The sequence below is a fragment of the Cajanus cajan genome, chromosome 1, assembly GCF_000230855.2.
Source record: "Cajanus cajan strain Asha chromosome 1, NIPB_CcT2T_4, whole genome shotgun sequence".
Lineage (NCBI taxonomy): Eukaryota > Viridiplantae > Streptophyta > Magnoliopsida > Fabales > Fabaceae > Cajanus > Cajanus cajan.
Window position 1 is genome coordinate 74,544,753 of NC_138517.1, and position 17,559 is coordinate 74,562,311.

At 28.0% G+C, this 17,559-nt stretch overlaps 1 protein-coding gene across 1 annotated transcript; it reads right to left on the reverse strand.

Annotated features, from left to right (window-relative positions):
• Nucleotides 1–12,014: 12,014 nt before the first annotated feature.
• On the reverse strand, nucleotides 12,015–12,677 carry LOC109804130 (large ribosomal subunit protein eL27). Its single transcript, XM_020365910.3, has one exon. The coding sequence runs from the start codon at nucleotides 12,614–12,616 to the stop codon at nucleotides 12,209–12,211; it is 408 nt and encodes a 135-aa protein (XP_020221499.1). The 5' UTR covers nucleotides 12,617–12,677; the 3' UTR covers nucleotides 12,015–12,208.
• Nucleotides 12,678–17,559: the final 4,882 nt, after the last annotated feature.

The following is a 17,559-nucleotide window of genomic DNA, read 5'->3' on the forward strand; positions in this document are numbered from 1 at the left end:
ATAAGGGGCCCATGTAGAGAGCCAAATTACAATTGGCCTAACATTGATAAAAGAAACGGGAGAGAGACCTTGGAGTAGTATGCGTAGATACATCCTAAGATGAATATGAATGTTGTTATTCTAATTTTGATGGATAAAAAAAAAGATAGAACTTTAAAAAAATATATATTAATATTTAATATAAATGTATCAAAAGCATTATTATTTTTCTTTTATCTCACTCGTCTCTTTTGGAATGTATTTACAATATATAACTGATATTTCAATTATTAACACTTTTTAGCAAAACTAAGAAAAAGATAAATATTGTCATAAATGGAACAACAATTGACTTATAACTAATCGCACCACAACTTTTTGGTTTTGGTTTAGGTTTAGTGGTTTTTTAAGGTTTGGGTGATTCTGTTTCTGATTGGGAGAGGTTAGAGTAAAATCGAGATTAGGTATCAATTCTTGAGATTTTGTTTTGCTTGCACTCGTTGCTCTCATGACACTCTTTTTATTTCTTCTTTTTGTATTTTCATTTTTTATTTTGACTTTGTTCAAGTCTTTAGTGCGGGTCATTGGATGTGAATTGTTATTAGGATTATCAAATTAGGTAAGAAAAAACAAATGAAAACAACAATAAAAATTGGGCATATAAGCTAATGTAGTTGGGTCTTAAAAAAGACATTTTGCTTAAATTAGGGTTACATTAATATATTTTGAATTTATTTTAATAATAAAAATCCTTCAAAACAATAATTAGGTTAAATTAATATGTTGATTAAAAATCCTTCAAAATAATAATATGTTGATTATTCGAGAAAGGTGAACCAAAAACCCAAAGTTGTTGATCTCCTGTTCTAAAGGGCATGCATGTTGCATTTGAAATAGTTTGCATGTTGAATATTTTGTTTATGATTGCTTTGGTGGTTTAGATTTGAGTTTAGAGTTTGTAAATGAGATTGGAATGAATTAGGGAGGATTAAAAATCCCAAAATTGCATAAATTAAAGATAGTCTCTATCATGAAACGCCTAAGTCGTTTGAAATGACTGAGTGAAATTGGAAATGAAAATTAGGGGTTTCTTTGGAAGGAAATGACTAAGCAAAATTAGATATGAGAATCAGAGATATCTTTAGAAGGAATTCGTTGAGCAATTTTGAAACAACTGAACAGTTTAGTACTTTTTGAATTAGACTTTGTTGTCTCATAAAAGTTGTAGTTCTAAATGTTAGTCTTCCAACGACTTTGGAATCACTTAAAAATGAGGTTTAGAACTACAATTATGACCTTTTGTAGTGCCAAGCTATCATTAATGAGGAAAACTATTGTGATTTTTGTAATTTTTAGTATAGTATATGATGGAGTTAAAACTTAAAATTTACATAAGAGTTGTAGATAACTTTTTTAGATTTCATATGAGATAAAAATGAGTTTGATTATATTAGTGGAACTTTAATTATGTTGTGTTATGTGAAAGTTGTGGTTGTATGCTAGTTGATGATTACCTGTTGAAAATGATATGTTTTAATGCTCTTATAGCACATGGTAATATATGACGTCCTAAGTCATTATATGATAAATTGTTGATATGGATGATGATGTATGAGGATGTTTAAAGTTGTTTATGTTGTGATTGAAGGTGTTATGTTGAGACTACTGTACATGTTGTAAGTTGTACTAGTTGTTGGAAGTTGTGCTTCAAGTTATTCAATTGTGTTTGAAGTTGATTCAGTTGTTAAGTTGTTGGTTGTTTTCAATTGATTGCCAAGATGTTGCTTCTGTTGATGTATGCTTAAAGTTGTAAAGTTACCTTGATGTTAAGTTGTTATATTGCTTTGATGTTTTAAGTTGTCTTATAGTTAAATGATAATATAATAATTATATGATGGATGATGTAAGATGTTAATTATGTTGGTAAAGTAAAAGATGGTTTATGGGTATGTTGCATATGTTATGAAGTGTTATAAGTTGAATAATTTAAGTTAGTTGACGTGTAAGTTATAAGAATTGTATAATACTAAGGCGTTGGAGATGTGTGATATAATGATTTGTTGATAATGCAGAGGGTTGTATCTTGATGTAAAATGTGATGATGTATATGTAGTAAGATGGATGTTGATAATTATTAAAGTTAAAAACTGTAAAGTTGTTGTGTATGAAATGTTTTGTTTATTATTGTTGTTAAGTTGAGAGTTGGTATGTATGTTGAAAGATGATTAAGTTGTAAAGAAGTAAGTTGATGTGATGTTATGTTGTTATATGATTAAGACGTAAGATGAATGATGTTTAAGTTGTAACGATGTACGATGATAAGTTGTTAAATTGTTAGGCATGTGATTGTGAAACATGTTTATGTTCATATACAGAAATTAAAAGAGAGTTAAAGATATTTTTGAACTTTAATATCCTATTGTACAGATATATGTTGTATTGAACCCGTTAATAAGTAAGTGGGCTTCTGAATGGTTACATTATTTTTAGTTGTTTCCTCTAGGTTCTATATCCATATGTGAGCAAAGTTGAGACATATGTATATTAAGTGATCATATTATAAGGGTAAGGCCAAGTTATACTAATTATAAGTGACCAATCGAGTAAAGTATAAAATCGGAGACTTAGCCTTTATCCGAGTATTGGAGGGTTGTGGTATTTGGAGGTTAGTCGATGGGTTAATCTCATAAGGGGTTTAATGTTGCAAGCTAATGTCGTAGTAAGCTCATACCCAAACTATTCTACCTTGATATAGTATCATACTTCATAGTTTAAGTGATGAAACTTAAGAAATCAATCTAACTTATGTTAGTTGTTGTTTCTAGCCTTGTGTTAATTGTTGTTTCTAGTCACAGTGCTAGTCATTGTTTCTTGCATTAGGGTGAGTCGTTGTTTTCTAGTATTATACCAACTGTTGTGATTCGATAAGGTCAAGTCACTTAAACTGTTCACCTCAGTTGTAGGAGATCTTCATGGTTGATATGTGTGACGACATATCAATTGTATATCTACATTGTTCTGTTGCTCTAGTTGTTTGTGATGATATAATGAATGATATTCCTTTAAGTTGTTTATGTTGCACGCTGTTGTATGATGTTGCTTTTGTATCACAAGCTTAATATTGTGCACTAGGGGTTACCACACATATAAACATGTCTTCACATTGGTATAATATTGTCTATTTTGCCTCTGAGCCCTCATGACTTTATTTTTGGACATCACCTAAAAGGCCTCTTAACGAATGAAGACAATTATGTGTATATAAACCCATGTTCATTATTTTGTTTGAATAATATGGGACTTTGTTTGCATCCCAATAATCCTTACCTCAAACAAGGGACCATGTTTTTACTCCCTTTTATAGTGGAAGCTATCAATCCATAAGTATATCTGATGGTGTCTCATAGAGCTTAGTCACATTTTAAGTACTTGTACCAACCTTTCATCATGAACTCATCATAGTGGGACATGCACCCTAACCATCCATGTTACCGAGAGGAATCTCATCCATATATGAACCCACTATTAGGAAGACTTTCGATACAAGGGATTCTATACCTAGATCCACTAAATCAATAGAGATAATTTTGTGTATATAAACTTATGTTCATCATCTTGTTTGAATAATGTGGGACTTTGCTTGCATCCCAACATTTACCCTCTGTTTTCTCATATGGTTTGGGATTATTGTGATCATACTTGGTATGAGAACATGACAAGATTAGTAAACCAAGTTGTGTTGTTTGGTGGTAAGTCATGTTGGAAGCCACTCCCTTTTTGATGTTAATGCCTTGAAGTAGCTCGGTCTTGTATAAACGCTTGATCAATGATTAGGTTTATTTTGTATACAATAGTTACTTCTTTTGTATGAATTATATGTACATATATATATATATATATATATATATATATATATATATATATATATATATATATATGTTCAGGAACACTTGTTTTATTTCTTACATATATGACTATTTTCATGAAATTTACCTACTTTTTGCATGATATCTTAAGTAGATGTTTGATGCATGTAGTTTCACTTAGTTGATGTTGGATTGTAGTAAGTTTAGTGATCAAGCGGGTCATTACACAAATAATATGAACAAATGATGAATCTAAATCAATCCAAACTAGGAAATTCAATCAATTTAATTTGAATTGAAAAAGTGTAAATTCAATAAAGTTAAACCAAATTATGGATTTAATGTTAAAAATTCAATCTAATTTGATCCAACCAACTAAATATTATATATTATTATTATTATTTTATATTTTTAGAAACATTTAGAATTTATCAATAAAAAAATGTTTAGAATTTGGGTTAAAAGTGCAGCTAAACTTTTCAACAATTATTAATATTATAATACTTTAATCGACACTTCGAGTTCACACACTTTCTATAGTTCTAAACTTTTATTCTATTTATTTTGTTAGGGTTAGAGTTTAAATGAATTTGATACAACTATTCATTTTGTATGAGAATGAATATAACATTGATTTATTTTTTTTAATTTCTTTTTCATTTTTTAAATGATAAACTCGATTATTCAATCCAAACTAATCAATTATAGTCCAATTGGTTCAATTTAGATTACATTAAAAATAAGGGAAATCTAATTTAAACTAATCCAATTAAATTTAATTGCATAGGATAGAAAAGCAATACAAATTCAATTCAAATAGATTCATGTTCATATTCTTTTTTTGTTGCATAAAAATTATAAATAGAGGATGACACTCCATGATTATCGAGTAGTGAGTCAATAATATGTTGGCATCCTTAGACCAATGCATCTATTAAGGATAAAATAGACATATATATATATGTGTGTGTGTGTGTAAAAAGGTAACTACCCATGCAATCAATAACTATTAAGAAAATAAGCACCTCCATTTTCTTTTTACAGAAAAAAAAAAAAAAAGATTTCACGTATATTAAAATAAAGTGAACTTTTGACTTTTGTTTATATCTTGAATATAAAAGACAAATGATGGTATAAGTAGGTAATTATTATTTGAATGGAAAGTTACTTTTTTGTATTTTTTTCTCCTAGCTATCTAGAGTGTTTTAAAGATTATTCTACAAGTATTTTTAACTTGAATGTTTAAAAAAAAATTCTTAACCTATTATGTCTTTAAATTTAACCTTTTATTTTTATGTTTAAGTTAAATTCTATTATTTTTAGAAAATATTTATAATTACACAAATATTGTATTACAATACTAAATATAAAATATAATTTATATTTCAAAAATATATATTTATTATTAATTTTAGTTTTAACATAACTTAAATATTCAAAAAAAAAAATATTTTATTATTATAAATCAAGAATTATAGATATATAAAATAAGTATTTATCTTGCATACTAAAATACTACTTTATTTTTTATTTTAAATGAGATTTGGATAATGAAATTTGTATTAGTATATCATTAATAGACTATCACATTTATTTATTTCCACCTAAGCAAAAAAAATTATCATATTTATTGTTGATTAGATTGCACATTTAGTCCTTTATAACATCAAATATGAAATTTTAATCTCATTATTTTAAATATGCAATTTTGATCTTTTAATTTTATAAAATTTACAATTTTGATTTTTTGTTGAATGTTCATCCACTGGTAGTTAAAATTGTAACATTATTTGCGATATAACATTATATAAATAACACAATAATTTTTATTTGAGCTAAATTACATTTTTAATTCTTGTTTTCATCTTATGTTATCACTTTTATGAGATAAAGATGAAAACTAAAAGTAAAATATTAATTTTTATTTATTCTACTTAATGTTAAATCATGATTAATGTTAAAATTTTAGTGAGCAATGGATGAACCGTTCATCAAGGAAACCAAATTATGAATTTTATAAAATTGAGAAACTAAAATTACAGATTTAAAAATAAAAGAATCAAAATTACAAATATAATATTAGGGTCAAAAGTGCAATTTAACTTCTATTATTTTATTAGTTTCATTGATTAATGTATTTTTATTTTCTTATTAGTTCTTTCTTATTCAATTTCATAATATCAATATTTCTTAATTTAATTCAAAAATCTTTCTTTTTATGAAAATTCATTTTATCCCAAGGGATTTTGACCTTTACAGTTTAGGGTTTAGGGTTTAGGGATTTTGACCTTTACAGTTTAATTTAATCCAAAAATTCTTATTTCTTTATGATAGCTTCTTTTGTATTTGGTGAAAAAAAAAGTCCCTATTTTGAACTTAAAAAACTCATTAAAATCCATTTTTGTCTCATTAAACAATGAAAATCGATAACCCATGATAAAAAAAGGCGAGAAATTCTTACTTCTTTATTTTATATGTTTTTTATTTAATGCAAAAAGTTATTGTTTTGAAAGAAAAATAATATACTTAATTTTGCTTCCCTTACACCAAGAAAAACACATAGCACATTAGTTATTATATTAGAATTCAGAATTGATACGGAACTGAAAATGAGAATGGTAAATGATCTTCTGGTACTCAACTTTTAAAATTATTCAATAGCAGCAGAAATAGGACATATAAAATGGTTCATGTTTTGTATGAATAAATGAAAAATATCGCATAATATCAATCTCAGGATATTTTAGATTATCTTAGATGCTCTCTTAAGACTAGTCTCATTGGTTCCTTATTAAAAAAATAGTTTATATTTTTTTTATCAAAAATATTAAAAACAATGATTAGTCTATTTGTTTCCTTTTTAAAAAAATATTATTTATACTCTCTTTGGATTATTGGATTAATCTCTTTGTCACTATTTTCTTTCTATTCATATTCTTGCTTTTTCTCTCTTTTTTATACATTCTTAAACTAATTATGGTGAAAATTTGTTTCTTTTTATTCTTTTAGGTCATGAGAATTTTCAGATTATAGAATATTTGAAAAATAACCTATTTAAGAATTTGAGTAGTCGCCCTGACTTTACCAAAGACACAAAGACTATTATAAATACGAACTTCATTTTTTGAAAATTATACAATGTAGTAAAATTTTCATATCACATTATAGTTATTTTTTGTACTATTATTTTTTTTATTGCAGTTGAAGCATTAAAACAAATAGATGTTGACTATCTCAATGAAAAAATGAGCATCAAAAGGATGTTAGGTCAATTGCATCAACAATTATGTTTTTGGGAGACCGAATTATTGTTGCAAAAGTTGGTGATTCCAAGCAGTTGCATGTACAACTGATTTAGGTTGATGGTGTGTCAGTTCTATGTGGCGAGAATTGTGTTTACATTGGACACGCATATTTTTAATATGGTGTGCAACATGTTTTCTTTCACTACATTACATTGTCAAACATTGGTTTTTGGTCACTTCAATTTTACTAAATTTTCAATGTTATTTTTTTCTTGTAAAATTTCATTGCAAATTACTTATAATTTGATAGGCAATCTATATAATTTTCTATTTCTATCCTTTTTTTTTCCTCTTCTTATCATTCATATGAATTTTTCTTTCAATGTAGCTATTCCTTTATCAATTGATCATAAAGCCTAATAGATTCGATGAACGATAAAGGATTGAACGAGTTGGGGGATTCACAATTTGAGTTGATAAGTTTCTTTTTATAGGTGTAAGCCATTCTTTTTTTGGTGTGGTGGGGGACAATACTTCATAATAAATAATGGAAGATAAATAAATAGCTTGCATTGTTGATGGTTGATCCAGGACATGAAGGGTTGGTGGTGTTCTTGTTGTTACTAACCCATAAATTCAAGTTGCCTAAATCATAAACTTGATCACCCATTTGATATATTTGTGTTTTTATATTTCTTATGCCTAATTATCCCTCTTTTGGTATTGTTATGGTTTAGGGGGAAGAAATTGATGATGTAGATTTTATTATAATTAGAAGCGTAAGTCTTTGAAATTTCATATCAAGCAAGATGAGACTATCTTGTTACAGTATAAAAACATTTATTTAAAGCACAAACAACTAAGAAAGCGGCTCTTTTCATTATTTTTTTATTCTCTTCTTAAAAACTTTATTATATTATTTACTAATTGTATTTTTTTATTTCAAACTCTGAATTTTCAATTTGAATTTGTAGATTGCTATATTATTGGAGTATGATTGTTTATGGCTTCTGTTGTGACTGCAATAGTTTTATGTCTCACTAGATTTCTTATCTCGCCTAAATTGCATCATTAGGTAATTTTTTTTATGTTGACAATAATATATTTTTCTTTTTAAAAGACTAAGTTAAGGCACTTAAAGTTGAGAAACTATTGCAAATTTCAAGATTAGAAGAAGTGGAATTCTTCAAAGATAAAACTCCATTATAAAAAAAGAAATCAATGAAAGATGGCATATTTGTTTATATGAATTACAGGGACAACATGATCAAGTTACTAAATGTTTGGAAGTCTTGAAAGAAATATGTGTAAGATGAGGCAAATGAAGCACTATCAATAATATATATATATATATATATATATATATATATATATATATATATATATATATATTTATCTCGATAATCTAGTTGTGAATAGTCACATTTGATTGTTTTATTATGAATATATCATCTTAGATATGAATAATTATAGACAAACATTAAAGTTTGATTGTTTTATTATGAATATATCATCTTAGATATGAATAATTATAGACAAACATTAAAGGTTTAGATTCAATATTTAGATTATGTATATGTAAATGTAAATGGTCATTTTTCTTCTTCTATTAATTAGCATTCAAATCTAGTAATCATTTAAAAAAATGACTTAAACTAAAATTTGAATGTGATTTATTTATTTACTTTTTTTTTGTAATTGTTTGTGGTGATTTTAGTTTATAGGTCATTTTTATTCAAACTAGATTTCAATTTAGGCATGTATAACGTGACAAGCTCTTACAATTTTTCATACTCATAGCATACAGAGTTAGTTATTTATCGTACAATTATACTTGCTTAGCATACCAGAATCTCTATGTGTTCATCTATATTTATCATACAACTAATTCCATGCATATGAACATCAATATGAATTGAATAAACAACACGTATATTGATTGCAGAAATCATATCCTTCATTCAACACGTACTCAGCAGTCTCGTACACGAGAGCCTTATGCGCAAGCAAAGAGTGTTTGTGAGCTTTCGTAAGTACACTATTTATGACCCTTTTCCATGAGCGCGACTCGTTAATTTATAGAGATTTGAGGAATCATAATAACTGTAATCTGTCGTACCACAAATGTATAACCGTTTTAAACTTCCATATCATGGGTCATTCATACACGTCTTCTAATAACTTTCAGAATTGTTTATAACCCCCCAAACTGCTCTGTAGTCTCTTATACTTATTCTTTCGATTTACTTCAACCTGTCCCTAACCGTGTCTCCTCTAACCCCTTCATTTTGAGAGGTTGTGAAGCATGCTCATGAATGGCTGGTTTATGGGATTTTGAGTGATTCGCAAAAGATATATTCGAGTGTCTCCTGATTCTTCTTGTACTTCACATGTGTTTCATCAACTCGGAAGTTGTTTCTAACCATGTCTCTTCTAACTCCTTCACTTTGAGAGGTTGCGAAGCTGCGAAGCATTTTTATGAGTGGCAGAGTTTCAAGGATTTCGAGTGCTTCGCGAAAGATGTATTCAAGTGTCTCCCGATTCTTCTTATACTTCGCATGTTTTCAGAGCTTTCTTTTACTATTTTTAGATCTCCCACAATTTTGAGTACTCTCAAGTTTCGAGTATTCTTAAGCTACCTTATTTTACTCTAACAGTAATATACCAATATAGAATTAAAATTTATTAATAATAAAGGCTCATAATAATAATTTAATAGATTTAAACAGTTGAGAATAAAAGAGGGAAAAAAATTGTAGACCTAATATTACCCGATTAAATTAAACAATTTTATAGATTTTGATCGACTAAAATAAACTAAGAAAAAAAAAATAGTGTGATCAATATGGTCCAATCCGATTTTATCCACCTATGTAACTCAAAAGTCGAATAACCAAAAGTATTATAGCGATTGAAAATAGATCTATTTTTTTCCTGGTCGATTTAGGTCGGACCGAATATTTTCAACCAAAATCCAACTCGTGATCAAACCTGACATACTTATCATAATGAAAAAAGTCATTCGACTCCGCACATTAAAAACTAAAAAAGTAATTTGTTTGAGAAGAAAAAATAGAAAGATGTGAATTTCAAATGTTTATGGAAAAAAAATCTTTTGGACTATCTCTTTGGTTGATCTATATAAGCAATGTTAATATTAAATCTGTTACATCTTGAAATATTTTTTCTTTTTGAGTTATTTTTCTCAAAATCACGAGTTGGATGCTATCTCAAATGGAGATTGCAATGTAACACCTGAAAGTTGAATGGACTAATCGTACCTATAAATTTTAGAGTGAATTAATAACCTACACTAATAAAAGAGGAAAACTCCATTCACGTACATGTTTTTTGGGACGATTATATTCCAATAACCATTATTTCCTTATCTACCATTTTTTTATTTAGTTTTAATTATTTTCTTTTCCGTTCCTCTATAAATTTCACTTTCATAACCGGCTCCAAAATAATCCTTAATATTAAAAAAGGCACTATCTTGACCGTGAGATGTAGAAGTTAGAAAATAATTATGTTGCAATTTTTTTTTAGAAAATAATAACTTTTATTTAAATTAATAAAGTAAAACTACCAAATTATCCTCTTCTAAAAAATATATAGTTATCATAGTAAATAAAGAATAAAAACATTTCAAAATTTATATACATAAAAATGATGAATCATCCTTATATATTATTGGTAAAATTGAAACACTTCATACTTTTAAAAGTGTTCAAAAATTATTAATGTTTACTAAGATTAAATTAGTGTTATATTTGATTCTCAAATATAAAAATTGAGTTCAAATCTTATATTTATAAAAATGATTAACTTTTAATACTATTTTTTTATAACAAAATTTTTTTAAAAATAAATTCCTTTAAAAAAACTGTATACACCAAGAAAATGTATACGAGACAATTCCTTTATAATATATTATAGATAACTACAACTTAAAAAAAAAAAAAAAAAAAAAAAAACTCATGAGTCTTGTATTCTTTTTGTTAAGTGCTTATTTTTCTTATATTACTTCGCCTTAAATAATGTATGTATTCGCCATTTCAGAATTCAGCGATGCAACATTAGGGCAGTGATGGGGTTAATGTTGTCCCTGCCCTCAAGCTTAGACTAATATTCTATGCCCTGAATGCTCTCATCACATGCATAACAACAATAAAATGACATTATTTATTGCTGATTTACATAAACTAAATGAAAATACTAATCCTTTACTTATTTTACAATATTTAATATTATTAAAAAAATTATAATTATGATAGTTTAATTCAAAATAATAAAAAAATTCAAATACATATTAATTGTAATAATGGCATTTTGATTTATACTATTATTATAGTATACATTTCTGAGAAACTATAACATGAAACAAACATTTCAATTATTCCTAGAAATAACAAAAAGATTCCCATCAAATTACAATTGTTTACCAAATATATTTTTTTTTTTTTAACTTTGTGACGAAACTCAAAACAAATGACGCCTAGTAATCGATCGATAGGCATGTTTTCTTAGTGTCTTTCATCTTGTCAATTTTTCCACGCAATTGATCTCGTAAACGCAGTTAATTAATCCCAAATGCAGCACAGCCTCAAGTGATTCAAAAGCAAGAAAGTTGTTCTGTTTTAACATTGGTTTGGAAAATCAAATTCATCTCAAGTTTTAAACCATAATCCAAACACACCACTACCCTGTATGAACACAGAAGCTGATCCTATGTTTGCGTTTGTATCATAAATTTAGTTCGGATTCACCTCGGAGTGTGCAGTAAACAGATGAAAAGAATCAACAAATAAAAGTATGATTACTCACATAATTCCTTAAACGTCGTCGTATTAGAGTGTATTTTCTCACTTTTTAATTCGGCCAATTAAAATGCTAGGGTTTCGAAAACATGCTACAATCGAAATCAAACAAGGCAAATCTAACCGATTCAGGAACCAAAGAAGGTGAATCTACAACAGGAATCAAACACATTGCGAAAATATAAAAAAAATAAAGCGAAAAGTAGCGAAATGTAGGGTGAGGAGAGAATTAAAAGTTAACAATTAAGAAATGGAAAGCGAGAAGTAGAAGCAAAAAGAATGCATAGTATAGAATAGCTCAGAACCTGAGCTTGGTGAAGAACCACCGGTTCTTGCCGGTCTTGAAGCGGTCCTCGAGGCGCTTCTTGGTCTCCTTGAGGGCGGTGACCTTCTTATCCTTGGCGTGGAGGGCGTCGGGGGTGACGGCGTCCTTGAGGTCGACGTCGAGCGTGTAGCGCGTGGGCATGAGGTGCTGGTAGTTGACCAACTTGAGGAAGGCCTTGACGCGGGACTTCTTGGCGGTCTTCTTGGCGGAGTCCTTCTTGATGACCTTGCTTGGGTACTTCTTTATCCCCGCAACCAGGCAGTGGCCGTAGGGGCGCTCGCGCGTTCCCTCGTCGAAGCTTCGGACTATCACCGCCTTCTTTCCCGCGTAACGCCCCTGCAGCACGATCACCGCTTTGTTCGCTTTCAGAAACTTCACCATCTTCGCCTTCGCTCTCTCTCCACTCTCGCCGTTACTACCCTCACGCCATTCCCTTCCTAACTTATACAAACCCTAGCACCGTCTTCTCTGCCTCAGGGTTTCTGTTGGGCCTGGACTCACGCGTCACTGTTTCTAATGGGCCTAGACTCACGTTTTAAAATAGGCTGATGATATATACACCTCTCTTTTTTTATTTTATAAATACACTTCTTTTCTTTTTTCTTTTTTTATAAAAAAAACTTAAAATATTTATAACTTTTTTTATTCTTTAAATTTTTAATTTTACATCTTTAACTTTTAATTTATTATTTTTTTCACACACCTCTTTTTCCAGTTTTCACATGCAACATTTTGTCTTCCTCTGATTTTTTACCTATTTCAATGGGTAGTTTTAATTCTCTTAATTTTTATATTACTCTTTTATTTTCTCACCTCTTTCACTTTTTTACATGTACCCAAATCATAAAACTAGTAGACAAAAATATTGTAGATACGTGTAACTTTCTCTACAATTTCTATCAAACTAGACACACATTTTTTCTTCCGGCACTTTCTTTCCTTTCACCCCTCCAAAAATCTTAACATTAAGTTTAGTGTTTGAAAAAAAATTCACTATTCTAGAGTATTATGCAGATAATGAAATTAGTGAGAAAACTGAAAGAGAAAGGTAAAAAGTATAATGTAAAACTAAAAGAATTAAAATTACCTACCAAAATAAGTGAGAGTGAAGAAAAATTAAGGTATGTAAAAAAGGTATGTAAAAAAAATGTTAAATTAAATGTTAGGAGTGTAAAATAAAAAAATTAAAATAATAAAAATTAAAAATATTTTAAAATTTTAATTATTTTTTTTAAAAGGAAATGTACTTATAAAACAAGGAGGTATATATATCATGATCCTTATGTATATTCGGTTGAATTTTTTTTTCCTATAAGTCACACGTATCTTTAATTATGAGGAACTCTTTTCAAATCGGTTAAAACTATAATGGATGATAAAATTATGTTTTTGAATTCGAGATAATTAATTAGACTAGAATAATTTTATATTAATTAATTTACATATTTAACATTAATGTGAGGTGATTTTTACACTACAGTAAAAAAAAATAATAACAATGAAAATGATATTTTGAAGTTGTCACAAGCTTAATACGTAGTTACTAATAATTGTTATATCAAGAGATTTGTGTCGAACTTTAATCTCATCTTGAACATAAAGATGTAATTGAAAAATACTATTTTATTTTTATAATAATCCACTCGGTTAAAAAAAACTATACTTTATTAAAAAAAAATAAACACTCCATTCCTCTATATATATTTAAAAATATAAAATATAAAAGAAAAAGAAAAGTGAAAGTGAAAAAAAAGTAAAACAGTAATAAACAGTGATTACTTTTGTAAAAAAAAATTGTCAAACATGGTTTTATAGTTATTTACAGTTATTTTTTTATAAATTTTTGTGATTTTTTTTTAATTTTAATTTTTAACTAACAAATGATAAATAGTAAGAGTTAAAATATCAAACAAAATATGGATATAAAAATGACAAACCTATCTTATATATATTAAATGGGTCGAGACATTCTGTATTTTTATATTTTATTTTGAGAGAAAATATATTTTATTTAATAAAAATAATTAAAATTATCAATTTTGATTAAACTAATTAATGTTGTATCTAATTCTTAAACTTAAAAATTTTGAATTTAAATTTTAAATTTATAAGAGCAGTTAATTTTTAAATAATTAATATATATACCAAATTAAATTATCATCTTGAGTTTATATATATTACAGATAGAAGATTATGAAAAGAAAAAGAAAACTTAATGCGCACTCGGCAGCCCACGGTATAAGCTTCCCACCCAAACCGCTTATGCTTTCAAAACAATTATTTCTTCATATCAACATCATTCCATCCAACAATCGATTATACTAATAATCACCCAATTTTATTTGTCATATCATATCATCATTTGAATCTTCAGTTCGTCATTTTAGTTTCTTTACTCATTTTTACTTCAAAATCTAATTTAATACTTGTATTTAAAAAATTCACGTAACTTTTTCTTCAACTAAATTCATATATAAAATAAATTTTATAAACCACGAGGTATGTTCTGCTCTTTTAAAATTTATTGAACATTTTATATCAGTTCCGGCTCCACGGAGCACGACATCTATATTACGTATTATATATAATTGTTTTTTTAATATGCGTACGTTAACATATAATTATGATAATATTATCACAATTACATAGTAACGATAATTTAGGATACACATGAATCAGAGAAGGAAACTACTGCAGTACAATTTGATTTTGAGTGTGTAGTACAGTTTGAAACCGCGTAAGGGGTGACATGGATATTAGTAATTTAGTACCTACGAAGGTTGCAATAATGAGAAAGACACGGGCGTGCAGAGTGCAGACGGTTATCAAATTTACCAAGGAAACAGTCTTGTCAATTCTTTTTACAGCTACCTATTTATTGACTTCACCCATCTCAATTCTTTTTATATACAAGATTAAAAAAATTATTTAAGAAGGTAGAGTATAATTTTTTTTTTCAATTCCTGGAGTATCTAAAGTCGATAGGAGTAACTAATCTTTTCGCTATGTTAAAGGCATCTCAAAGGGTGTGATAGCTGACCCCAAGAGTTAACGCGGCTGCATACACAAGAAAAGTAGAGTATAATTTCATTCGATCTAACAATTTTATTTATTTATTTATCATAAATACAATATTTTTATAATTAAAAATTAATTTATGATCGTGAACTATGATTTTTAATAGTTAAATATTATTTTAATATTGGAGGTGTAACATTGTGTTTTAATTTAATCATATATGATATATGATTAAATGTTACCATGTTGTTATTAATGTTATTTTAGAGTTATGTGAGTTTAGAAACCTTTAGAGTTAAGTGATTGAGGTGATTTGCGTTAAATGTTAAGTTGATTCAGAGTTAGGAAGGGTATATAATATTTTATTGAGATGTGAATTTTATAAGTTCATATTTAAAAAAAATAGAGAGAAGTTAAAGAGACATTCTTTGAAATCCAAATCTTCTTTCTTCCCTTTTTCCACTAGAAACCCTTCTTCTGTAACGATCCACCGTGGTTCCTACACTTAGTGGAATCGCACTAAAAATAGTGAACTAAGATAAATAATAAAATTGGATAACTTATAAATACAAAAACATAAATATATATATATATAAATCATTAAGTTTTTAAGTATTAGGTATTTATACAGTTATCCAAAACTACTATCTCCTAGTGCCGGTCAAGCACAAAACTGCTACCCAAAGTGGCAACTCTAATACGAGGATCAAAACTCCCCGTCTCGCAGCGGTCACCTCAACTCCAAGCTAGCCCTGACCTGCTTTCATACCAAGTATGATCATCGTAGTTCCACCACATGGAAACAGAAGGGTAAGCTAGAGTTTAAAAAAAATCAATCATACAAGTACAGACAATAGTCCATACCACACAATCAATATATTAACAATCATGCAATAAATTAGTACAGACAATATGACTAGTGAAGAGTCTTGTTGGTGATAATTCATTTTGTTCATGCTACTTTGATGCAACATGGTTGTTGTATAGAAGTTTGACTGACAATTAGGAATCGTTTTGCAAATAATGGTATAGTTTTATGTAGAATGTATATATGTACAAGGTGTTTATGTAACCCCCAAAGAGGGGATTACTGTTTTCTAGTTCATAAGCAGGTATTGTTTTTAGTTTTGCACTCTATACATATATCTATATGCATGAATAATTAGGTGTTTGTTGCATGATAATCTTAGTTGATTATTATTTTAAATTTTTTTGCTACGTTATAGTAAGTGTAATGACTTGTCATATTGTTACGATGGAAATTGAATTTGTTAGTAGTTGTGTTAATTTTTATTTTTTATAAACCGATTTTTAGATGTAATGAATTTGTTTGCTTAATTTTTTAAGCTTAAATATCTTTTTCTCTTTAATATATATATATATATATATATATATATATATATATTTGGTTCCTAAATTTTTTTTGTTTAACTTTTAGTACTTGTGTTTTTTTTTTTGTTTTTAATTTTTATTGTGACTTTTTTCATTATTTTTTATAATGTATCAAACATTAAGTGATTTAAATTCACTTAAAAGTGCATCTAAATGTTTGACATGTCATAAAAAATAACAATAAAGAAGTAATAATAGAAACTAAATAAATAAATAAATATATATATATATATATATATATATATATTACATAGAGAAAAAATTAAGCAAAAAATTTTTAAGAAAAAAAGGAATATTTTAGAAAGAAATAAGTATTTAAGCTATTTATCATCTTTATTGGGATGAAGTTGGTAAAGCTGTTGAAAAAACAACAACTACATATCGGAAGCATTGAATTGCCTTCAACTTGTCTTTCTAGTGTACGGATTTTTTGGACTATGAGAATTTTGTTCATGGTCTTCATCTTTCTTTCAGTGAGAAAGAGGTGATCTTGATCTTGGTTACTAATTACTGTAGTAGTGAATTTGGCAACAAGTTAATTGAGATGAGTAAGTGTAAATGGTTTGATATCAATAGGCCTGAGCATCGGTCGGTCACGGTCGGTTTCGGACCAAAATTCCTAAAATCATCCGAAACAGATTAAGAAAAATCAGGGGCCATTTCCGACCGACGAAGAACTCAGATTTTGGCGGGTTCAATCCGTGCGGGTTACGGGTTCATCGGATGGATTTATCGGTTTGAGAAGCTTCCTCGTCGCCATCCGTCGCCATTCTTTGCCGGTCTCTGTCGCTGCTTCATTTGGGGGAAATCACGGAGTTTCAGATCTCCGCATCACCACCTTCATCAACCAGAACAGGAAGTTTCTCAGCAGCGGTAGCCATGGAAGAAGAAGAAAGAAGCAGAAGAAAGAAGAC